At 63.0% G+C, this 22,515-nt stretch overlaps 3 protein-coding genes across 5 annotated transcripts in view; 1 reads left to right on the top strand and 2 right to left on the bottom strand.

Annotated features, from left to right (window-relative positions):
* Nucleotides 1-955: 955 nt before the first annotated feature.
* On the bottom strand, nt 956-2,899 carry LOC129467490 (uncharacterized). Its single transcript, XM_055252011.2, has 3 exons — nt 2,833-2,899; nt 2,587-2,678; nt 956-1,522 (listed from the first exon to the last, which is right to left on the bottom strand). The coding sequence occupies exons 1-3, from the start codon at nt 2,897-2,899 to the stop codon at nt 1,064-1,066; spliced, it is 618 nt and encodes a 205-aa protein (XP_055107986.1). The 3' UTR covers nt 956-1,063.
* Nucleotides 2,900-4,172: 1,273 nt separating this feature from the next.
* Nucleotides 4,173-20,352, top strand: ZDHHC8 (zinc finger DHHC-type palmitoyltransferase 8). Of its 3 annotated transcripts, none has more exons than XM_055253600.2 (11): nt 4,173-4,381; nt 11,517-11,638; nt 11,801-11,958; nt 12,043-12,215; nt 12,438-12,540; nt 12,951-13,042; nt 13,206-13,347; nt 13,552-13,672; nt 13,756-13,865; nt 15,085-16,085; nt 19,369-20,352. In XM_055253600.2, exons 1-11 carry the CDS (start codon nt 4,278-4,280, stop codon nt 19,577-19,579), a joined length of 2,337 nt encoding a protein of 778 aa, XP_055109575.1. In that variant the 5' UTR covers nt 4,173-4,277; the 3' UTR covers nt 19,580-20,352. The 3 variants fall into 3 exon arrangements, with proteins under 3 accessions (XP_055109575.1, XP_055109576.1, XP_063478764.1); XM_055253601.2 differs by lacking the exon at nt 19,369-20,352 and adding an exon at nt 17,550-18,799 and having other exon boundaries at nt 4,174-4,381; XM_063622694.1 differs by lacking the exon at nt 4,173-4,381 and adding an exon at nt 5,639-7,398.
* A 416-nt stretch (nt 20,353-20,768) lies between these two features.
* CCDC188 (coiled-coil domain containing 188) overlaps nt 20,769-22,515 on the bottom strand; it is a 2,786-nt gene continuing 1,039 nt past the window's right edge. Inside the window, exons 2-9 of the mRNA XM_055253639.2 lie at nt 22,483-22,515; nt 22,295-22,399; nt 22,071-22,127; nt 21,928-21,987; nt 21,759-21,823; nt 21,531-21,588; nt 21,220-21,269; nt 20,769-21,145 (exon numbers count right to left, since the gene is read on the bottom strand). The exon at nt 22,483-22,515 is cut by the window's right edge and continues 75 nt beyond it. Of these exons, the coding sequence (XP_055109614.2) occupies nt 20,959-21,145; nt 21,220-21,269; nt 21,531-21,588; nt 21,759-21,823; nt 21,928-21,987; nt 22,071-22,127; nt 22,295-22,399; nt 22,483-22,515 (615 nt within the window). The 3' untranslated portion in view covers nt 20,769-20,958. The remainder of the gene's footprint in view (nt 21,146-21,219; nt 21,270-21,530; nt 21,589-21,758; nt 21,824-21,927; nt 21,988-22,070; nt 22,128-22,294; nt 22,400-22,482) is intronic.

The raw sequence follows: 22,515 nt of genomic DNA, 5'->3' as shown, positions 1-22,515 counted from the left end.
GAGGCAGGCTCCACTGTGCCTTATGTCCTGAACAGCCACTGCTTTTTTTCTGTGGTGAGGAAGGGTGGGCTTCTGTGTTTTGAGGAGAGAAAGGAAGACCACCGGAGTACCTTGGCTTTGGAGCAGGGAGGCAGTAGCCAACTGAGCAGGGTCTCCAGCATCGGCCAGGGCTGACTGGCCCCTGTGGCAGAGTGGCCCCTGTGGGGGGAAAGGCCAGTCCGGTGTGCTGGGTGGGGCTCAGCCCTATAGCTCTTCTGTTGGAAAGCCTGTTGTACCCTGGCCTGGGAGAAAACTGGGGTCTTGGCCTCCTGGACTTGAAGTCCACACTTGGCAGTGTTGGAGTTATGGGCATCTGCAGTAACTTTAAATGAGATATTTTCTAGTATGCCATTGGGGGTTGTCATGTATACTGGATTGTCTCTGCAAATGCCATCTTAAGTGTGTGGTCCCAACTGCCATAACATGCCCTGTCACCGTTTGTCATGAACACCTACCAGACGTGTTTCACTCTGAGGCTGGCTGCCTGCTGCCATCACTTGCTCTTTCGTGCCCTCCATCTGGGCCTGGGCCCTGTTCTTTCTGACCTCCATGTGCTGTGTCCTGTCTGGTGACTGCCTGCTGGTTTAAACACCAGTCCTTTGTCTCTCTGGGGCAGGGGTCCCCAATCCCTGGCCTGCCGACCGGTACAAGTCTGTGGCCTGTTAAGAACTGGGCCACACAGCAGGAGGTGAGTGGTGGGCGAGCGAGCTTTACCACCTGAGTGCCTCCCCTCAGATAAGCAGGGCGTTAGATTCCTATAGGAGTGCAACCCCTAACGTGAACTGCGCATGTGAGGAATCTGGGTTGTGCACTCCTTATGAGAACCTAATGCCTGATGATCTGAGGTGGACAGTTTCATCCTGAAACCACTCCCCCACCCTGGTCCATGGAAAAATGTTTTCCACCAAACTGATCATTGGTGTCAAAAGGGTTGGGGACCGCCGCCCTGGGGGATGTACTTCCAAAGGCAACTACTCTCAGGTTTATTTTTACATAAATGGGAACCACTTTATGGTCTCTAGCATCAGCCAAGGCTGACTTTGGTGGGTCCCTGTGGCAGAGTGGCCCCTGCAGAGGGAAAGGCCACCTCAGGAGAGAAGGCTGTGCCGACTCCTCGTGGTTTCCAGTGCCCTACATACTCAGAGAAACGCCTTTGGTAATGAACTATGGAAATGGTCCCTGAAGGTATGGTCTTTGCTCTAGGTTTTAAAAAGCCCAACTGACGACTCCTCACTGGCATCTTGACTGTGTTCTGTGAGCTGTGGCCCTCATGCTCATGGACTGCTTGCCTCCAGCAGGTTGGCAGGGGGACAGTGGTGCACTTTGCACCCAAGAAGAAGTGAAGCCTGTGCCCTGTGCCGAGTGAGGTCCTCGTGTTGGGAGGGTGACGCCGTCCACTGCAGATGGTACCTTGCTGTGCCGCACTCTTGGTGACCCCCGGGGCCTCAGGTCGGATACAGGTGTCAGTTGGAGGCTTTGATGTCTGTGAAAGGGAGGGCCCCTTGCACCGGCTGGAGCTTCCAGGAGAGAAGCCCTTGGCTAGGACAGGCACCCCCCCAGCACAGAAAGGATGTTTAGCATTCTGTATTTGATTTGGGGTTCCAATAAAATTCCAGGCTGACTTCCTTCATCTGGGGATGGGAGAAATGTCTCCAAGGGAGAGTCCCCAACCGTGGGAAGGCCCCTCGGAATGGCTGGGAGACAGTGCCATCCTGTGGTGGGGCTGTGTTGCAGGGCCCATTTGAGGATGCAGCTTGTTGACACTGCAGGATGTGATGGTGCTAGGGGAAGGGAGCTGTGCTGGGAGACAGAATGCGTCCACGTGCTGGCCCCACGGGACCACAGGGTAGGCTATACAAGGACGCCCTTGTAGGCACTTGTGCCAGCTATCCAGCCCATTGTGTTTCCATTGGGTTCCCTTTGGCAGACAACGGTGAGCGGAATGGGGTCCTGCCAGTGCTGGGGACTGTGTGAGAATGCAGTGTGGTTCAGCCTTCCATCCCAGGTCTGTCTGCCGGGCTGCAGGCTGGAGAGCCTCCTGCTTTCTGCTTCATTTTCCTTTTCCCTGGGATCTTAGCTCTTCTTGGGGAGGAAACTAGGCCATGGGCTTGGCAGCCATGTTGGTGGGGGAGGCCGGTGCTGACCTCGCTCTGTTCTGTCTTCAGTAGCGGGTCCGCACTACTTGGGACCCCTCTGCCCAGGCCTCTATGTTAAGGAAAAGGGATCCCAAGGCCAGATGCAATGGTTGACACCTGTAACCCCAGCACTTTGGGAGGCAAAAGCGGGAGGATCACTTCAGGCCAGGAGTTCAAGGCCAGCTTGGGCAACATAGTGAGAAACCCTATCTCTACAAAAAAATAAAAAATAAAAAATAGCCTGGCATGGTGGTGCACATCTGTGGTCCCAGCTATTTGGGAAGCTGAGGCGGGAGGATCACTCAAACCCTGGAGGTTGAGGCTTCAGTGAGCCATGATTGCACCCCTGCACTCCAGCCCAGGTGGCAGAGTGAAACCCTGTGTTAAAAACTTAAGGGAAAAGGGATCTCACCAAGTAGGCCTGATTCCGCTTCTTCCCACTGTCAGCATTTGGCTGTTTACTCCAGGGTTCAGCTGGTGGAGGAAGGTGACAGTCCTGGCACCCTGCACAGAGCATGGGCATGGAGTCAGACCTGGACCCTGAGGGGCTCTGTGGCATGTGCCACTAGAGGAGACACTTCATGGGGGAAGGTACGAGCAAGGGGGAGGCTGGAGATGGGTGCCAGGTGTCAGGTGTGTTGCCAATTGAGAGGCTCACTCGTGGCCACTGCAGAGCCCAGGTAACAAGGTGTCTGCTCCAGTGGCGTCTGCTCTAGGCTCACCATTGTGCCCTGAGACCCCTCCACTGCCTCAGAGCTACCATCAGTGCTTGGGAGTGCTCCAGGCTGGGCCTCCTGGAGCAGGGCACCCTGAGAGCAGTGCTTACCCCTATGGCTGCCTGGGAGAAAGCCCATCACCATTTCTGCTGTGCAGTAGTTAGTTGCATTAAGGGTTGGGTCCCGGCCCCAGTCCTGGGTTCCTCCCTCCAACAGCCACAACCCTGGCCTGCCCACCCTGAGGAGCTGCGGCCAGGTGCTTCCCCAGGCGAGCAGGGGCCTCCAGGCCAAGGAGCCTCATGCCTGTGCCGCAGGGTAGGGCCGCTCGGGGTTCTGGTTGTAGAGGAGCAGACAGACACTCAGGGCTGGGGGCGATGGGTGAGGCCCACCCCACAGATCTCCACCTAGGGAGGGGTCTAATGGGTCTGGGTTTCAGAACAGAGGGCGCTCGGGGCATGTTGGCGTGGCTGAGGACAATGACCCTCACTGGGGAGGCTCCGGAGCTTGACTGAGGGTCTCCCGCTGGCACCGCCTGCTCTGCCAGGGGGGACCAACACAAAGCCCCGCCCCACCCCGCCCACAGCGCCGTCGGCCCCCGCCCGGTCCACCTTAAGCGGCGGCGGGGCGGGTGGGATTTCCTGCGGGAGGAGACGCGCCGGGCCTATCGGGCAGGGCCGGGGCGCCGAGCTTCCCAAAGGGCCTCGCCTCGGGGAGGATGGGGGCTCCAGCCGACCGTCTCTCAAGCCCGCAGCTCGGGCCAGGACGTGGAGGGCCCGGCGCCCGCTGGCCGGTCTCCTCCAGCCCAGTGGCCCGAGGGAGGGCTGGGAGGCGGTCAGGAGGCAAACAGCCACGACGCCGCTGTGGTGTCACACCCGCGCCCCCTCGTGAATGCCAAGGGGCTCCAGACCAGAGGGGTCGTTAGGGAAAGGGCTGAGCCCACAGACGTCCCCGAGAACACCTGCACGCCTCCGCGGCCCGGGACCAGGGGGGCCTGGTCTTCGCCGTGGTGCCCACCGGCCGGGCCGCAGGGGTGCGTGGGTGCCCGGCCCCCGAGAGCCGCAGGCGCCCGCCGGGCTGGGGTCCCCGAGGCCGCGGGGTCCCGCCCCCTCCGACGGTCCCGCGAACCGGTGGGCGGTCCCCGGGCCCCGTCGACTCGCCCCGCCCCGTCCCGCCCCGCCGCGGCCCCCGGCGCCCGGTCCACCTTAAGGGGCGCGCTGACATCAGCGCGCCGCCGCCGCCGCCGCCCGTGGGGTGGGATTTCCTCCGCCGCCGCCGCCGCCGCCGCGGGTCCTGCGCCGCGTCCAGCCCGCCCGCCCGACCCCGGCCCGACCCCGGCCGGCCCCGCCCGCCCGGCCCCGGGGAGGGATGCGGCGGCGCGGCGCCCAGGATGCCCCGCAGCCCCGGGACGCGCCTCAAACCCGCCAAGTACATCCCGGTGGCCACGGCCGCCGCGCTGCTGGTCGGCTCCAGCACCCTCTTCTTCGTGTTCACGTGAGTCGGCGCCGCGTCTGGGGGCACGGGGGCAGCGATGGGCAGGGCCCGCACAGCCCAGGCACGGGGGCAGCGGTCGCCGGTGCTGGCGGGGCCCGGGGCAGTGGGCGGGCGGGGCGCCGGCTGCAGGCGATGGCAGTCCCTCTTCCCGTGCTGGGGCCGGGGGAGTTGAAGCCATGTGCGGGCGTCCCGGGCACCGGGGTGAGTCCCTTGTGTGGGGACACCAGTGCGGGCTGGGCACCTCGGGAGTGTCCAGGCAGGCCCTGGCGGGGAGCGCTGGGCCTTGGCAGGAGAGGAGGCCGGGCTGCCCAGGGTGTGGCTGCAGCCCTTCCCTCCCCGTGAGACCCCCGAGGGGACGTGGGCCACCCAGAATCATGAGTCTTCTCTGCAGGTGGCCGTGGGTGCCTCTCGGGTCTCCTCCTGGCTGCCCGCCCCGGGCCAGAGTCAAGTTGTTCCCACGTAGGTGTGGCCTGGCCTGGTTGCCACATGCCTGCCCCACAGCCACTGGTGACCCGGGCCTGGCCCTTGGCCTCCTTCTCAGGAAGACCCAGTGGTCATCACAGCTGGAGGGCCCAGGCCAGGCCACACCCAGGGCCCGATGTTAGCACAGCACCTCCGTGGGCTGGCCATGGTGCACACCAGGACCCTTGAGGTCCTGTTTCTGGGAGTGAGAGCCCACGCCTGCAGGACACTGGGCCCCTCCAGCCTCAACTTTTTCACCCAAGATACAGGCTGTCTTAGGACCAGAGAGGCATGCGGACAGCACAGCCTCCCTCTGTGGCTGTGGGGTCACCCCAGGGCTCCTTCAGGCACAAGGAGGGTTGGGGGCTCCAGGCTTCGGTTGCACAGATCTTCAACCACCCACCCCTCTTCCACCAATCTGGGGTTGAGACACAGCCCAGGTGGCACGAACGATGGCCACCTGTTCCAAGGTGGGGCCACCCCTGAGCATGTGAGCTTGGAGAGGGGCAGGTAGGGGCTGCCTGGCGCTCGTCACCTTTGCAAGAGTTTGGGGGGTCCCCACGTGCATGGCGAGGCTGAATCGGGTGCCCGTGGAGGCGAGAGAGTTACCTGCAGGCTGGGGCTGGGTGGGCACTGCAGGCTGCCAAGAGCATGTTTAAAAAAGGCCTGTGTGGACGGGCTTATTTCTGGCTCGGGCAAGCCAGCATGTTCTTGTCAGATGCTGCTGGTGTGGGGCAGAGAGAGGTGGGTGGGGGGCAGCCTGGGGAGCCTGGCCTGGGGAGACACATCCCACCAAGGCTTCTGGAGGGGTGGGCCCAGCCCAGTGTTGGTCCCCAGGGCTTCTGTCTGTGGGGGGGTCTGGCTTGGTTCCTTACTCGGTCCATGCAATTCAGTGTCCTTTCTCATGGCTTTAAAAGTAATGTGTGGGCTGGGCACGGTGGCTCACGCCTGTAATCCCAGCACTTTGGGAGGCCGAAGTGGGCAGATCATCTGAGGTCAGGAGTTTGAGACCAGCCTGGCCAGCATGGCGAAACCCCATCTCTACTAAAAGTACAAAAACTAGCCAGGCGTGGTGGTGAGCGCCTGTAATCCCAGCTACACAGGAGGCTGAGGCAGGAGAATAGCTTGAACCTGTAAGGCGGAGGTTGCAGTGAGCCGAAATCGCACCACTGCACTCCAGCCCGGGTGACAGAGCAAGACTCTGTCTCAAAAAAAAAAAAAAAAAGTGTGTTCTTTATGTGGAACTTGTGAAATACAGAAAAAAAAATATGCTAAGAAATTAAAATCAACCCCACACCCCCCCCATCTCCTGTCCTCCTTGGAGGGCTCCTCTGTTCCTGGCGCCGCGTCTGCACCCTGGCTGTGTGGTGGCTGCAGCTGCTGGTTCCCTCGCGCGTGATGTCAGAGGGCCCTTTACGTGACTCTGACTATGAACCTGCCCCAGCCCTAGGCATAGAGTGCTTGGGTGGCTCCCACTCTGCTGAGCACCAGTTTCTCCTCCTCTGTTCTGGGGTTCTGGTTTCAGCGACACCAGCAGTCTTGAGGTATGGGGTTCCTTCCTGGGGCAGTGCGGGCCATGCCTGCACCCAACCCTACACCTGGCATATGCTGACCTCTGCTGGCCCTGCACCTGGGAGAAGATGCCATGTGTCCCTGTGGCAGGATGGTGGTCCGGGTGCTCACCTGGGTTTGATGTGCAGTGGCCACCTAGCAAGGCTAAGAAGCCCTGCTTGCCCCCTCAGGGCAGGTGAGGCCACACCCCTGGGCTGAATGTCTGTCAGTGATCCTGGCCTCTTCCCCAGCCCGCCCCTGCTCTGCTGAGCTCCTCCAAGACTGCTCAGTTCCTGAGAAGGGGTTCTGTTGGGTCGGCTGGCCCATTGATGCCACCCATAGCAGCTGTGCTGATTCTGGGTAGGCAGGGGTCCAGGAGGCCCCCTTCTTGGGGCAGGCCACTTGTCTACCCGTTGCCCAACCTCCTGCCCTGTATCTGGTCCAGGCACACTGGAAGGGGAGCAGGTTGCTCCTGTGTCCCCCATCCCTGCCCTTAGGGCCTATACAGGGTTCCCGACTTCACTGTTTGCTCCTCAGATGTTACCAGACAGTAAGTGGCCCCAGCCCCCTCTCCGCATGCAGTAAACGTTAGTTGCTGCCGGTGGGGTGGCTTCACCCATGCACCAGGTGGGCAGGAGTTCTGGGTGACGTGTGGGGAGCTGGAGGCCTGAGAACCAGGGACCCCTCCCTCAGCCAGATCGCCAAGGGTCTTGGGACCAGCAGGACATTCACACATCTCTCTAGGAGGGTCTGGGCATGGAAGGATGCCCAGTTGTGAAGGGCATCCTCTCAGGATGGGGCACATACAGCAGGGCAGTTTCTCAGAGGCCCTCTTCCTTCAGGAAGCCTTCTTAGGATTTTGTTGTTGTTTGTTTGTTTGAGACAGGGTCTCACTCTGTCACCCAGGCTGGAGTGCAGTGGTGCTACTTCAGCTCACTGTAGTCTCGACCTCCTGGGCTCAAGTGATCATCCCACCTCAGCCTCCTGAGTACCTGGGATGACAGGTGGGCACCCTCACACCTGGCTTATTTATTTATTTATTTATTTATTTATTTTTTTAGTAGAGATGGGGTCTCGCTATGTTGCCCAGGCTATTCTCCTGAGCTCAGGTGATCTGCCAGCCTTAGCCTCCCAAAGTGCTGGGATTACAGGTGTGATCACTGCTCCCGGCCCCTTCCTATGTTTCTGGGGGTTTTGTGTCCCCCTGGGCTTCAGAAGCCCTTTATACCATGGTATAATGCTAGGTTGGGTCAGCTGCTGGCAGAGGGTTCGAAGACCCCTAGGCCAGGCTCCCGACCCTGCCCTGACTTCACTCCAGAGCCACATTGCAGAATGACAGGGACCCTGTGAATGTCCGAGGGCTGGGGCTACCTGGCAGGCTGCCAGTGCCTAGGGCTGAGCCAGGCTGGCTTATCTCTGTCTGGGGCATCTGGGATGGTGTGGCTGGTCCTAGATATTCCTGAGCCCTCTCCTTGCTTGGAGGCCCAGCTCAGGACAGCAGTCAGAACAGGCTCTGGGCCAGACTAGCCTTGGTGGGCCAAGAGGGACTGAACTGCTGACTGGGACCTCAGGAGTCTGGGGAACCTGGGGGTGAAAACTCAGTGTGAGCCCCCATGCTGGGACCCACCGCATGTGGCCTGGGGTATTCCTGGCCCCTGAGCCTCAGTTTCCCCATCTGTCCAGGTGTCTGTAGGGATTGGACAGGTAGGTGCAGGTACTTCGAGGCTCAAAGGCCCGGCCTGACAAGGGCACAGCAGCTTCTGCCCCACCGGTCCCGGGTGCCCCACGGGCGAGTGCCAGTCATACACAAACAGTGCTAATGAAGAACCTGATTTAAATGAAAACGTCTGAGTTAAAATTTTCCATTCCACATTTAGCTGTGGCGGACATTCTGCCCCTAAGCCACCCCCCCTTGCTGGGCGGTGTCTCCCTGCCAGCCCAGGCGGGACTTGGGGCCTCAGCCCGGGTGGGGCCTATGGTGGTGGTGCATGTCCCTGCCTGTGGCCCTGGAGGAGGGATTGGAACCTCGGGGCTGGGCCCCCTGGACCTGCCCTCCACCCGTAGCTTGGCTGGAGCCAGCCAGGAGGGGCTCAGAGGGACATGGCGGGCCAGACACTCTACTTCCAGCCCAGGCCCAGAGCCTGTCTTTGCCTGGCCTCCAGCAGGCGAGCCTGGTGTGCACCATCAGGTCTGGGTGGGAGTGGAGCCTCCCCGAGCCTGGACCCAGACTACTGCCTGCTGGGCCCTGCCTGTGGGAGTGCGTGTCTTCGAGTGTCCCTGAGCATTCACACATGGCCTCCCCTGTCCCCATGTGTCCTCATGCATCCTTGCATGTCCTCGTGTGTCCTCCCGTGTTCTTGCACACCCTGAGAGTGCTTGTGTGTCCTCACACTTGCCCTATCCACAGAGGAGCAAAGGGAAGCCCAGAGAGTGGGAGGGCCATGTCTGAGGCCCAGAGTGAGGGGCAGCCGAGCCGAGGCTGGCTAGGGCTGCGTGCAGTGTGAGGAGGCGTGTGTCTGTGCACGCCTGTGTTCACGCGTGTTTACACATAGGTCTTGGTGAGTGATGTGCAGGCGTGTCTGCGTTCATGCATGTGCGCCAGCGTGTGCACGTGTGCATGTCTGCATGCAAGTGTTCATGCATGTATATGTGTTTTGTATGCAGATATGATTGCATGTGTGCATGTGTGCCTTCTGTACACCAGAGCAGGTTGTCTGTGTGTTTATGTGTGTACATGCCTGTATATTTGTGTGTGTGCACACGTACCCATGCACATGTGCCCTGGAGCATGTTTGTGCGTGTGTCCATTTCTTCACACATGTGTCTGTGCCTGCATGTGCTTCTCATCTTCTCTCCCACTGAGCCCTGAGAGCCCTGGGCCCTGGTGGGTTGGCCTGTGAGCTGGTCCCTGTTAGGCAGGATCCGACCTTGGGGACTTCAGAGAGGACAGTTGCCTCACCCTGGAGGACTGGAGGGGTGGGCAGCAGCTCAGGTCCGAGTCAGAGAACCCACAACAAGCCTCCCCAACCCCTGGCTTAGGGCCCGTATGGGCCCTCACAGGCATGTGGCAGGTACCCGCACTGGGCAGGAGGGACCCGGTCACACTGCAGATTTCCCAAAGTAGCCCCATGGCTGCAAGGCTGCTGTCCAGCCCGCCTGGCATGGGGGAGTCCCGGCTCAGGGAGGACATGGCAGTACCGCCTGCTTGGGCTGGCAGGGAGCTCAAGTCAGCATGGGGTTCAGGCCCCGCCTGCCTGATGGGCGAACACACTTCCAAGCCCCCGTTAGGGCCAGGAGGCAGGCTGGCAGCCAGCGCAGGTGCAGAGGGGCCCCGAGGCTTCCGTCCTCAGGTCAGCATTGGGAGGACAGAGGCTGCCTCCCTCCTTGCAGCCCGAGGGTTGACCAATGGCACTCGCCCCATCCCTTCCCAGAGCAGGCCAGCCCCACAGGCACCATGAGGGCCTGCGTTTGGTTTAATGCTCTGCTGTCAACATTTTGAAATTCTCTATAATTTTTAAATAAGGGGCCCACAGTTTCATTTTGCACAGACTATGTAGCCAGCCTTCCCCAGAAGGCTTGTGGGGAGGTCCACAGGCCCTGCCTCTCCCTGGAGGGCTGCTCACCTGCCTGTGCCCACCTTGTTGGGCTGACCCTGCCTTAGGGGATTGTGGTCCTTGCTGAATAGCACTGCATTGGAAGCCAGGCACATGTTTGAGTGCTGCCTGTGTGCCAGGCAGGGCTGGGGAGGGTGGAAGGAAGCCTGGGGGCTGAGCCACTGGGCAAGGGACAGGGAGAGCCCTCCCAGCAGAGGGAGCTGTGGCCGCAGCTGTGTCCTCACCCCGGTGTCTACCTCCACGGGCTGGGCCCTGGACAAGAGGAAGGGTAACTTGGGCTCCTGGCCCCGCCGAGGATGGCTGTCGTGGGAAGCGGAGTCTTTAAATAGCCTCTTGCTTTCCACTAAAAATAGTGAAGCTCTGCTGCCGTGGAGGTGGTTGCCGGGGCGGCGGGGCTGGCTCCTGGCCAGGCGGGTGTGGGTGCAGCAGCGTGGCCACGTGCGCTGGAGTGGTAGGCAGCGCGTGGGCCCCATCCACTGCTAGTGGCCACAGAGGTCAGGGCTGCTGTGGGGGATCCCCACTAGCCCCCCAACTATGCAGAGGGCCTAGGTGCAGGGAAGGATGCAAACCCCTGTGTTCCTGTCCCTGCTGCTTGTCACAGCAGCCGTCTCAGGGTGCGCAGGGGAGAGACGAGGAGCCTGAGGCCAGAGGGGCTTCTTGGAAGCTGAGTGGGTGGATTTAGGAACCCGCTGCAGGCTGTGTGGCCCGAGGACCGGCAGGCCTCCTCAGAGGGGACTCAGGCCAGGCCTGTTAAGGGCTGAGGAAGGCGCCTTTCAGGAAGGTGTGTGAGGGCACGCCTTATAGGGAAGCTGTGGAGGGCAGCCTGGAGTCCTGGAAAGCTTCCCGGAAGAGGGGGTGGCCTTGAAGCCAAGTGCTGATGGCTGGGAAGATGGGAAGTGGTGGGGGGTGTTGTACATTTCTAGAGTCCCTAAGTGTTCTACTTTGTCATCTGGGGAGGGAGGTAACAAACTAAAAAGAAGGGGCTGTCTGGATGGGGATGTGCCTGACTGGGAAGAGCAGGGGAGACATGCCCCATGCACTTACTGACCAAGAATTGGGGCTCCCCACACCCCAGAATCTGCCTGGCGAGAGGCCCCACTGGGCCAAGGACAGGCCTGGATGAGGCATCATGGCGCATTTTCCATCTGGGGCTCCCACCTCCAGCCTGTACACAGCCCCCACCCCCCACCCCGCCCCGGTAGTAGAGCCCAGGGGCATCACTGGAATGGTGTGACCTTAGGCCTGTGGGCCTTCTGAGACGGTTGCCCTGAGAGGTTGCTGGGTCAGGGCACGGGTAGCCCACATGCTGTACTGATATGCCCAGCCTCTGGCCGTTACTCGAAGGAGCGATGTGGCTGAGGTTTCTTGGCAGGGCTGTGGCAGCCTCCCCACTGCCTCTGAGCTCTGAGGGTGACCTTGCAGGCCCAGCCTGCCGCACCACATAGCTCTGCCCCTGCATCCCTTCTGCACCCCCAGACTCCACTCTCTGCCCCCGCTGTCTACTGCAGGTGCCCATGGTTGACGCGAGCTGTGTCCCCAGCTGTTCCTGTCTACAATGGCATCATCTTCCTCTTTGTCCTGGCCAACTTCAGCATGGCCACTTTCATGGACCCTGGTGTTTTCCCCCGAGGTAGGGCGCTGTGCTGGGGCAGCTCCTCTCACTTTCGCTAGAGTGTGAGTGGCTAACTTGAGACAGCCTTAGGGATTCCTGGTGGGTGGGCTGGACTTGGGGGAGGGATTCAGCTGCCAGGAAAGTCAACTTCCTGCTCACTGCCTGGCTCCTGGTCTGTAGCGGATGAGGATGAGGACAAGGAGGACGACTTCCGGGCCCCGCTGTACAAGAATGTGGATGTGCGAGGTATCCAGGTCCGCATGAAGTGGTGCGCCACGTGCCACTTCTACCGCCCGCCACGCTGCTCCCACTGCAGCGTCTGTGACAACTGTGTAGAGGTGACCGCCCTGCTGCCCTGTGCTCCCCCAGCCCTGTGCCACATCCCTGCCTGCCATGTGCCCTGATGCACTGCTCCCGCCCAGGACTTTGACCACCACTGCCCCTGGGTCAACAACTGCATCGGGCGTCGAAACTATCGCTACTTCTTCCTGTTCCTGCTGTCACTCAGTGCACACATGGTGGGCGTTGTGGCCTTCGGCCTGGTCTACGTGCTGAACCATGCTGAGGGGCTGGGAGCCGCGCACACCACCATCACGTATCCTTGGTTCCTGTGGGCCTCATTGCAGAGGCGATGTGGACCGGGGGCACGTTCACCAGGGAGATCGAGCCTCAGAAGGCTTGGTTCCTGCCCAGGGATCCCCAACGGGCAGGTGGCCGTCCCTAGATTGGGAGGGGGTTTGTCCACAGGCACCTGCTCCATGCTGCTGCGATGGGGTCTGCGGTGTCCTGGCCTGCGCCGTTGGCCTTAACGGGCTAGCATGGCTGTCATGTGTGTGGCCGGCCTCTTCTTCATCCCTGTCATTGGCCTCACTGGCTTCCATGTGGTGCTGGTCACTCGGGGGCGCACCACCAACGAGCAGGTGCAGACCCCATGGGGGATGGGTGGCCCCAAGGGGCCGAGAGAGTTGGGGCTGCATGGGGACAGGGTGGGGGCTGGGGCACCCTTGCCTGAGGTAGTTTGTGCGGCTGTGTTGAGACGAGGCTCCAACTCTGAGACCCCCACGTGGGGCCACGCCTGCCCCGTCCCCTGCGCACATCCTGCCTGTGGACACTGCAGCCACCAGTGACCCAGAAATCCCACAGCTCCCTGCAAGGACAGGCTGGGTAACCTATGTGAGGGGCAATCCTGGACTGACCCCGCCCAAGCCACTTCCCACAAGTATCAGCTTCTAAGGAACCCCAGCTCCCCTGCCCAGCCCCCTGCCAGCCCCCTGCCCACCCTGGCCTGGACCTTGGGAGGCCCGGCTGGCTGAGGGTCCTGCGTCCACAGGTGACTGGGAAGTTCCGCGGGGGTGTGAACCCCTTCACCCGAGGCTGCTGTGGGAATGTGGAGCACGTGCTGTGTAGCCCCCTGGCGCCCCGGTGAGGCCCGGCCTGGGCAGGGTGGAGGGGGGCCTCTGCTGGGTGTAGGGCGGGCAAACTTAGACCCTCTTGGTCTGTTTTGGCTCTTGCCAGGTGTGGCCAGCCCTGCCCTTGTGTGTTTGTGGCAGATGGGCTTGCTACTGACCCCTGTGCCCTGGTGCAGGTACGTGGTGGAGCCGCCCCGGCTGCCGCTCGCGGTGAATTTGAAGCCGCCTTTCCTTAGGCCTGAACTCCTGGACCGAGCTGCACCACTCAAGGTCAAGCTTAGTGACAACGGGCTGAAGGCTGGCCTGGGCCGTAGCAAGGTGGGGGCCTGGGCTTAGGGATGGGCTGGCAGTCAGGTCCTTGGATGGGGAAACAGGCAGGTTGGCGGGGGCCTAGAAGAGGTGGATGGGGCAGGTGGAGCCATAGACAGATTCTGGGGAGGGGGCTAGGTCCCAGGCTGAATCCCTAGTGAAGCCCTGCCCCTCATCCAAGCCCCACACACCACTGACCCCGCCCCCTCCCAGTCCAAGGGCAGCCTGGACCGGCTGGATGAGAAGCCACTGGACTTGGGGCCACCACTGCCCCCCAAGATAGAGGCTGGCACGTTCAGCAGTGACCTGCAGACCCCGCGCCCAGGCAGTGCTGGTGAGTTTGGGGCAGCCACACCTAGGGAGGGATATGGGTTGACCCCCGTCTGACCACAGTCTGACAGTGGTCTGCATCCCCAGAGAGTGCCCTGTCGGTGCAGAGGACCAGCCCCCCGACGCCTGCCATGTACAAGTTTAGGCCGGCTTTCCCCACGGGTCCCAAGGCGCCTTTCTGTGGACCAGGCGAGCAGGTAAGGAGGCTTAGCCTGCCCCCTGGCAAGCCTTGTCCCCCAGGCCCACCTCCAGGAGCTCTCCCCACAGCCTTCACTCGATGGAGGCCCCACCTCCAGAGCCCCGCCTCTCCAGCGGAGGCCACATCCCCTGAGGCCATGCCCCTCAGGGCTCTGCCTGGGTCACCAAGGGCCTTGTGTGACTCGTAGGACCCTGCCTGTGTGCACCCAGAGCTGGGACCCACAGAGGGGAGCAGGGTGTCCTGGGAGGGGCTGGCATGGGCCGTCCAGGCTTGGCATCTGTCCCTTGGCCGGCATTGCCCTAGGCCAGGTGGGCGGCTGCCCCCAGGAGCACTGTGTACCAGGATGCCTGGAATTCCACCATTAGTCACTCTGTAAGGCCCACGGGAAGACTTTGGAAGAATTTGAGACGTGCTTGAGAAAGCACATTTTTCTTCCCTGAGCTGCATGAGTGCTCTGTGGTCACTGGAATGGTGGGCAGTGCGGGGCGGTCTGTGCAGTGATCAGGAACGCCGAACAGTCCCAGGGCACCATCCTTCCTTCTGGGCCACCCCAAGAGGCAGGCCTGTGGCTGGGCCCTGTGCACCTAGACCAGCCCCATCCCCAGGGACCTCTCCCCTCAGGATTGATGTCTTTCCTGGAGAGAGTCACTGGGTGAAGCAGTGAGTCTGGGCCTCCTTGGCCAAGGGTCTGAGTCTGCAGGCATGCAGGGGCCGTGCCTCACAGGAGGAGGCAGCCCTGCTTGGAGATGAGGGCTCCGGGTACGTCATCTTCCTGGGACTCCTGGGTCCAGTGGGGGATTGGGTCTGGTTGGCCAAGTGCATTGAGCTCACATTTGCCCTGATCCCCTTCTGGCTTTGTGGTTCCTGAGGCTCTTGTTCCAAGCCCAAGCCCATGCCTATGTGCCCGTCACAGAGGCTAGACGAGGCTCCTCCTCCCTCTGGCTGCCCTGAGCGGTGGGCCCCTGGGGCTGCATGGCTCCAAGGGCAGAGCCCCAGGTGTCTGCAACAGCCAGCTGTAGCCTCCCTCCTGTTGCAGAGCCCCTGCCCCTCAGCCATGGATGCTCGGAGACAGGGCCGTGGGTCACTGTGTGGCTGTTATGGCTCCTTGAGGCCCAGTTCCTGAGGCCACGGTGCCATGTGTGGCCCCCGTGGGTGCTGACTGGCAGCTGCAGGCGGGGTGGCAGCTGGGCAGTGGTGAGAATGCCTTCTCCCTACAGGTTCCAGGCCCTGATTCCCTGACCCTGGGGGACGACAGCATCCGTAGCCTGGACTTTGTGTCCGAGCCGAGCCTGGACCTCCCTGACTATGGGCCCGGGGGCCTGCATGCAGCCTACCCGCCATCCCCGCCGCTCAGCGCCTCTGATGCCTTCTCGGGCGCTTTGCGCTCTCTGAGCCTCAAGGCCTCGAGCCGGCGGGGTGGGGACCATGTGGCCCTGCAGCCCCTGCGCTCCGAGGGTGGGCCCCCCACGCCCCACCGTAGCATCTTTGCCCCCCATGCACTGCCCAACCGCAACGGCAGCCTGTCCTATGACAGCCTGCTCAATCCTGGCTCGCCTGGTGGCCACGCCTGCCCTGCCCACCCAGCAGTTGGCGTGGCCGGATACCACTCACCCTACCTGCACCCTGGGGCAACGGGCGACCCACCACGGCCCCTGCCCCGCAGCTTCAGCCCCGTGCTGGGCCCCCGGCCCCGGGAGCCCTCGCCTGTGCGCTACGACAACCTGTCCAGGACCATCATGGCATCCATCCAGGAGCGCAAGGACAGGGAGGAGCGTGAGCGCCTGCTGCGCTCCCAGGCCGACTCACTCTTCGGCGACTCAGGCGTCTATGACGCTCCCAGCTCCTACAGCCTGCAGCAGGCCAGTGTGCTGTCCGAGGGCCCCCGAGGTCCCGCGCTGCGCTATGGCTCCAGAGACGACCTTGTGGCTGGGCCTGGCTTTGGTGGCGCCCGCAACCCTGCCCTGCAGACATCACTGTCCTCGCTGTCCAGCTCCGTGAGCCGTGCACCGCGGACATCGTCTTCCTCCCTGCAGGCTGATCAGGCCAGCAGCAACGCCCCGGGGCCCCGGCCCAGCAGTGGCTCCCACAGGTCGCCCGCACGCCAGGGCCTGCCTTCCCCACCAGGCACTCCCCACTCACCGTCCTACGCAGGCCCCAAAGCTGTCGCCTTCATCCACACGGACCTCCCAGAGCCACCGCCCTCGCTGACCGTGCAGAGGTGGGTGCCGGGAGGTGCGGGTGGGCTTCCTGGCATAGGGCAGCTGTCCAGCCGTCTGCAGGGCCCCTCTTGGCTGGGCACTCATAGGTCATCCCAGGGGCCTGAGTTTTTCTCTGGGGATGGGACCGGGAGAATGCGCCTCACCCTGACTTGAAGGCCTTGGCTAGCCCGTGTGGCCCAGCTCTGAGGATGTCCTGGGCACGCTCTGGGGACAGGGTATGAGAATTTGTGTGTCCTGAGCCCAAGGACTCGTTCTTCTAGAGCTGGCACAGACCCAGCACATGGGAGGCCATGGGGCTTTCTCCTTGGGCCGGTGTCATGCGGCAGCCTGGGCCTCCTTTAGGCTGTGGCTCTGGCTTCCTGGGTCACAGTGGCCCTGTCCACCCAGGACTCTCCCTGGGCCTGCTTGGCTGCATCTCTAGGAGGCTGGGGCTGAGGACATTACCTTGCAGCAGAATGTGCCACCCTGGTGGCCGGGCCCTGGCCCTCCCTGTAGGACATAGTTCTAGGAAGCAGGGGCTTCCCTGCTCGTAGGTGGGGAAACTGAGGACTGGAGAAAGCAGGCTGGCTCCAGGCACCCAGCAGGTTGGTAACTGAGAAAGTGGGGTCAGCTGGCTCGCAGGCCCAGGCCCAGGTAGGAGAACTGCACACCTGCTGGGGCCAGGACCCACGCTGTGGACGCATGGTGTCCTCACAGCATCTGTCGCCCCGTCCGGGCCTGGAAACCTCAAGCACAGGCGCAGTTGTTTCCCGTCGGCAGATGCAGCCCCAGAGGGAGAGCCCAGCCCAGCCCAGGCCACTTGGCCACAAAGGGGCTGAGGGCACAGCAGTCCAGCCCTGAGTGGGCCTTCCCTACCCCCACAGGGTGGGACCTGTTCAGCTTTTGTGGAGTTGGGGAGGAGGCTGCCATTGGGTGTGATGAATGGGGAGCACAAGACCTAGAAGTGGGCAGCATTGCAGCCAGGCAGGGATTGCAGCCCGGGGACAAAGGGCTCTCGCCTCGAGAAGGTTTAAGCAGCAAAGATACAGCTACTGTTGGTCAGCGCTGGTGGGCAGGAGGGCAGCCCCTCGTTTTCCTGAGAGACAGCAGGAATGAGGCCAGGCAGAGTGGCCGGGCTCCCAGTGCAGGGCCGGGCTCCATTCAGTGCCCACCTGGCTGCCCCATGCTCTCTGTGGCCAGTGCTGGCTAGGAGGGACCCAGGGACTCGGGAGGGTGGTAGCAGTTCTGACGACATCTGTCTGTCCTGTGATGGCACAGCCGCTCCCCATGCAGGCTCTGCATCCCTCGCCTGCTTTCCAGGTGAACCCTCCAAGCCCAGAGGGCAGGGACTGCACGGGGCCCCACGACACGGCTGCACTAGTCCACGTCCGCGTCGTCTCTGTCCTGCTGCCTTCTCCGTCCTCTGTCCCCATGTGTTCGTGTGTTCACCGTGTGCATGCGTCTGTGTGCTTGTTTTGATGCAGGGACCACCCTCAGCTGAAGACTCCCCCAAGTAAGCTTAATGGGCAGTCCCCGGGCCTGGCCCGGCTGGGACCTGCCACTGGCCCCCCAGGGCCCTCTGCCAGCCCTACACGGCACACGCTGGTTAAGAAGGTGTCCGGCGTGGGTGGGACCACGTACGAGATCTCGGTGTGAGGACTGACCGCCACACATCCGCCGTGGTGCCACGGGGACCAGGACCCCGCAGCGCACCCCCCCCCACCAACTTCTCTGCCCCAGGGACACGAGGCCACCCCAGCCTGGTGTGGACCCATCGGCGGGAGAGAGTGCCACGCCTCCACAGCTTGCCCCAAGCACTCTGCCTGCCGGTCCACTCATCTGCCCATGGGGAAGTCGGCTCACTGGGCCAAGGGCCACTGGGCTGGTCTGTGTCTGGGCCTGTCCCATGGCTGGGGCAGTGAGGGGGCCCAGTCAGCCTCTTTGGGGCACCCTCTCTCAGCCAGGCTTGGCCCACTGCCATCACCCAGCACCCCAGATCATCGCCAGGCCAGCCCCCAACAGTCCCCTTACGGATGGGTCCCAGAGATGGACAGAGGCACCCGGGGCCCCCGCCATCCTTCCAACACAGCCTGTGGGCTCCCGGACCGAGTGTCCCCTGCTAGGCTACTCCTAACTAACGCGTTGCCTTTCACGGACCCCGCTGGAAGCTTGTAGCTTGGCAAGGCGGATGCTTCTGCCCTGGCCTGCTCTGGGTGGTGGTGGATAAGTGGACAGACGGCCAGCCAGCCAGCTGTGGCTGGGGGCCCGGCTCCGTGTGTCCTGTGTTGCCCGGCCGGGCGGGCTTGTGTCCCTTGTCTGTGTGCTGTGCTGCCGCGCCGTGTCTGATGTGTCAGTGCTCCGGCCGCCGCTGTCCCTTTTCATCAAAGCCTTAACCTTTGCTTTATGCTCTTGTGGGAGGCGACGGGGGGCAGGCGGGAGCAGGCATGGGGGTGATGCTGCCACAGGGGGCCGGTGACACCCAGAGCCCCCTCCCCAGCCCTCAGGCCCTCCCTGCCAAACTGGAGAACCCTGCCCCAAGGCATGCCACGTCCCCAGCCCCGGCCTGGCTGCGGTGCTCACGCCGTGGGAAAGCACACTGGGGAGGGGTCAGTGCTTCCCTTGGTGTCAGGGACCTGAGAGTAAGCACATGACAGCGTCCGCTTGCGTTGTGTCTGTTTTATGTTTTTTTATCTACATCTATATATCTATAATTTTATTAAAAAAAAGAAAAAGAGTTATTTTGATTCTTTCCTTGGGCAAGGCCAGGGCTATTGCTGCAGGATCCCGAGTTGGGGGGGGGCAGGGGCCGGGCCCCAGAAGAGGGGGTGGCTGTTGTCTGGTGTGCAGAGGTCGGTGGGTTCCTCAGGGGCATTTCTGCCGACTTGGGCTGAATCTGAGGCTTGGGAGGAGGGGGCGGCCGATGGTCTGTGGCTGGGAAGTGTGAGGGTCTCTCGCCTTGGGTCTGTGTCAGTTCTGGCAGTGACAGGGTGTTTGGGGGAAAGACTTGGGTCTGCTGCTACCCACAGGGGACTCCCAGGAACCCAAGAGCTTGGGGAGATGAAATGGGGGTGCATAGGGGCCACCTGCTGGCTCAGGGCCCTGTGGGGGCTGCTGAACCTGCTGGAGCTCTCCTGCCTACCACATGCCAGGGGCAGGGCTGAGGGAGTATGAGGGATGCACAGCTGTTCAGGGCTGAGACAGCCTGGGCTGGGGCTGTCCCAGCACGGGAGGCATGCGGGCTGTAGGGCCCCGAAGCTGACCTCCACCTTTCTGCTTCTCTCTCACGGACGCCGCGGCCCGCAGGGGGCGGATTGGCACCTGCACCCGTGGATGGGGGCGGCGTGGCCAGCCTTGGGTGCCTCCTGGGCTGCACCTGTGCCACCTTGGCCGCCCGGAGGACCGCCCACCACTGCGGGCCCCCTGGAGCCCGGCCGCCGGGGCACCCCCACGCGGGGCCATGTGCCGCCTGCACTTGGCTGCCTCCAGTCTTTTCCCCAGCCTCTCGGGGCCCTAGCAGGATGACAAGTAGGCGGCTCTGGGGCCCGGGACAGCCCAGCTGGGGACCCAGGAGGTCAGACTGCCATGGACCCTGGGGCAGGGCTGGGGGTGGGCTGGCCTCTCTGCTCCACCAGCCACAGCTTGACAGACTCCCAGCCTGCCAGGGCCTGAGACCCTGTGTCCACATGACCTCAGGAAGTCCCCCACCTGCTGCAGGGGGTCCAGCACCCCACAGGGGGCAGCCCCAGAGCTGTGGGGACCGGCACGACCTTTGCCCAGCCTCCCTGTCCAACCAAGCACTTTAGACTAAGCCACTTCCTCCTCGGGGAGCCCAGGCCTCCGTGGGTTGGGCTGGGTGGGGGGGGTCTCAGGTTGCCCCCGAAGGTCTCTGCACTCCTCCTGCCCTTCCCCTGACACATGAACAGATGCCTTAACTTCCTGGAGCCGCCAGCCTGGTGAGCCATTGGCCCCTGCCTGCCACCAAGGTCCTGTGGTCGTGGCCAGCTCCTCCTGGGCCCCACTGGGGCTGCCTGCACCCAGAGACGATGCCGGCGGGATCTCAGAGGGCCTGAGGCCCAAGCCGTGTGTCCTCCAGCAGTGGTACGGCCTGCAGCAGGGTGGGACTCCGGCCAGCCCTTCTCCGGCACAGGGTCCCTGTCCCTGGGTCCACCCTGGGCTGTGGCTCTACATCTCCCATTTGGGGACGAGAAAGCCACAAAACCATTCTCTATTGTTCTTAAGGGTACCCCTGCTAATTAATTCCCCAAATAAAATTTTTGGTGTTGATCAGCTCTGTCTACCAATGTGGTCCCCTGGACCGGACAGGGCCCTGGGTTGGGGAGGTGACAGGACCTGGGCAGGGTGGGTGGTGGCCAGGCAGGGAGGGGAGTTGCATGAGGGGCATGAGGTCAGTGGATCAGCAGGTCCAGTGCTGAAAACCTGACCTCTGAGGTCCCCGGGAGAGCCAGGCCCAGCGGGCAAGACCTGAGGACCCCCCAGTCCTCACTGCTGTTGCCTTTCAGTGGAGAGCCTCCTAAGATGCCTTGGGGGTCAGAGCCCTGTGCAGAGGGGCTGCCTTCTGGAGGGCAGGTGGGATGTGGGGTGGGAAGCCAGCCCTGAGGCTGGGGTCTCCACCCTGATGGACCCTCGCTGCCGGCTTGCCTGGGTGTCCCTTCCCCAATTTCCACAGAGACATGCTCACCGGCCACATATGTCATGACTCTATGTCCAGCCACAGGCCCAGCCCCCAGGACAGACCCCACCTCCACCCTTCTCTGCGGCTCCTGGCAGGGATGGTGCACAGTGGTGCCATGTGCAGGGGGCTGACACGGCCACTGGGCATCCGGGGCCGTGCTGGTCGCCTGGCCTCCTCACTGGGGCCGCTGGGCCTCTGGCCTAGAAGGGCAGGAAGCCGTCCACTTCGAGGCGCAGGAAGGGGTCCAGCAAGGCCCGGAGCTTCCAGATGGTGGCACGGCTCAGCAGGGGCGGCACCAGCCCCTCGAAAGGTGTGGGGTTCACCACGTACACGTAGGCAGCGGTCCAGACCAGCAGGGTGCCCAGCAGCAGCCTCAGGGTCAGCAGCCTGTGGGCGGCGGTGGTCAGGGGCAGGGGCGCGCGGGGGGCCTGGGGGCTGGGCTCTGCCGTGCAGTCACCTACCAGAGCTGTCCTGCCAGGGTCTTGGAGCTTCCCAGCTTTGGCCTCCCTTTCTGTTGGGGAGGGGCTGGATCAGAGCCCACCCAGAGGGTCCAGGCTGAGGGCGGGGATCCCTGGCTTTGGGAAACCCTCCTCGGATAGGGGTCCCCCCACTGCAGCCCTGGCCCCCTCCTCCTGGACAGGCTCCTGCAGCCACTTTTCAGATGCCCCCCGCCCTGCAACTGCCCTCCCAGAGCCCATTTCTCCCTCTCGCCCAAGCAGGGCCCTGGGTGGGGGGCTGGTCTCCAGACCCAGAGTGGGGTGTGGGGGCTCACCGACATGCTTGCCATCTGCTTCTCCTTCCTGGCTTGAGTGCGGCACTGGGCCCGCTCCCTGCAGAGGCCTCACTGTCAGGACCCCACACCCTCCACCCCCAGGCTGGCACCCACCCCCTGGCTCGGTGCTGTGGAGGTTGGGGGGGGTCAAGGATGGGTCTGCCCTGTCCTGACCAGGACACCTTCCGAGACCTTGCTCAGCTGGCCTGGCCCCTGCCCCTGTGTTACCTGAGAATCTCCAGCTGGATGTTCTCCATCTGGTCCAGCACGCCCCGGATGTCCTTCTTGAGGTTCTGGGGGCCAGAGGAGGTAAGCACAGCAGGCCCCTCGCCCCGCCCTCCGTAGCCTCTCACCTACCCGGCCCCGTCCTTCTGGGTGCTGCCCTGTAAGGACCTACCAGGAGCCCGGTGGCCTGGTTGTTCAGGGCCATGTGCATCTCAGCCACGCTGTCCCCCACCTAGGGGGAGGTGGGGTCACGCCTGAGGAGCAGGACCCACTGGGTGGGCCCCCAGCACCCCTCCCCCTCAGCCAGGCGGGCACCTCTGTGATGACCATCTTCTTCCTCTCAAAGCACAGGCGGATCTGCTGCAGCTCGTTCTGAGGGTGGGGCCCAGGGTGGGCTTGGGCAGCATCAGCAGGGTGGCTGGTACCTCCCCGCCGGGCCCACTGGCCTGCTGCACGAAGACCTCCCCAATGAACCCCCCAGGCCCACCTGGAGTGCTGTACCAAGTTTCCTCCCCCCACAGCCCCTCCCCTAGGCCCACCTGGGACTGCTGCACGAAAGCCTCTTGCCCCTGGCACAGCTCCCGCCGCAGCAGCTGCAGAGGTGCCCTGTTCCCCAAGGGCTGCGTGCCAGCCGGGTCGGGGGGCTGTGGGAGAGCCCCCAGATCAGCCCCAAGGCTGTGGGCTAGAGGGGCGTTGGCTGCATGGGGTTCCTGGGCCCTGTACTTACCCAGGCCAGGGGAGTGCAGCTTGAGTGTTCGGG

The sequence above is a fragment of the Symphalangus syndactylus genome, chromosome 18, assembly GCF_028878055.3.
Source record: "Symphalangus syndactylus isolate Jambi chromosome 18, NHGRI_mSymSyn1-v2.1_pri, whole genome shotgun sequence".
NCBI lineage: Eukaryota > Metazoa > Chordata > Mammalia > Primates > Hylobatidae > Symphalangus > Symphalangus syndactylus.
Note: the sequence above shows the minus strand (reverse complement) of the source record. Positions and strands in the feature narration are given on the sequence as shown.

What these genes read in the sequence shown, in the direction of transcription:
- LOC129467490 (XM_055252011.2), bottom strand. Translation starts at nt 2,899, where the DNA reads ATGGTGAGCCTAGAGCAGACGCCACTGGAGCAGACACCTTGTTACCTG. An exon ending in GGGCTCTGCAGTGGCCACGA is followed by an intron (nt 2,679 to 2,832) that starts GTGAGCCTCTCA and finishes TGCTCTGTGCAG; the next exon opens with GGTGCCAGGACTGTCACCTT. An exon ending in AGCGGAATCAGGCCTACTTG is followed by an intron (nt 1,523 to 2,586) that starts GTGAGATCCCTT and finishes TCCCTTTCACAG; the next exon opens with ACATCAAAGCCTCCAACTGA.
- ZDHHC8 (XM_055253600.2), top strand. Translation starts at nt 4,278, where the DNA reads ATGCCCCGCAGCCCCGGGACGCGCCTCAAACCCGCCAAGTACATCCCG. An exon ending in GCCGCGCACACCACCATCAC is followed by an intron (nt 12,216 to 12,437) that starts GTATCCTTGGTT and finishes TTAACGGGCTAG; the next exon opens with CATGGCTGTCATGTGTGTGG. An exon ending in CTGGCCTGGGCCGTAGCAAG is followed by an intron (nt 13,348 to 13,551) that starts GTGGGGGCCTGG and finishes GCCCCCTCCCAG; the next exon opens with TCCAAGGGCAGCCTGGACCG.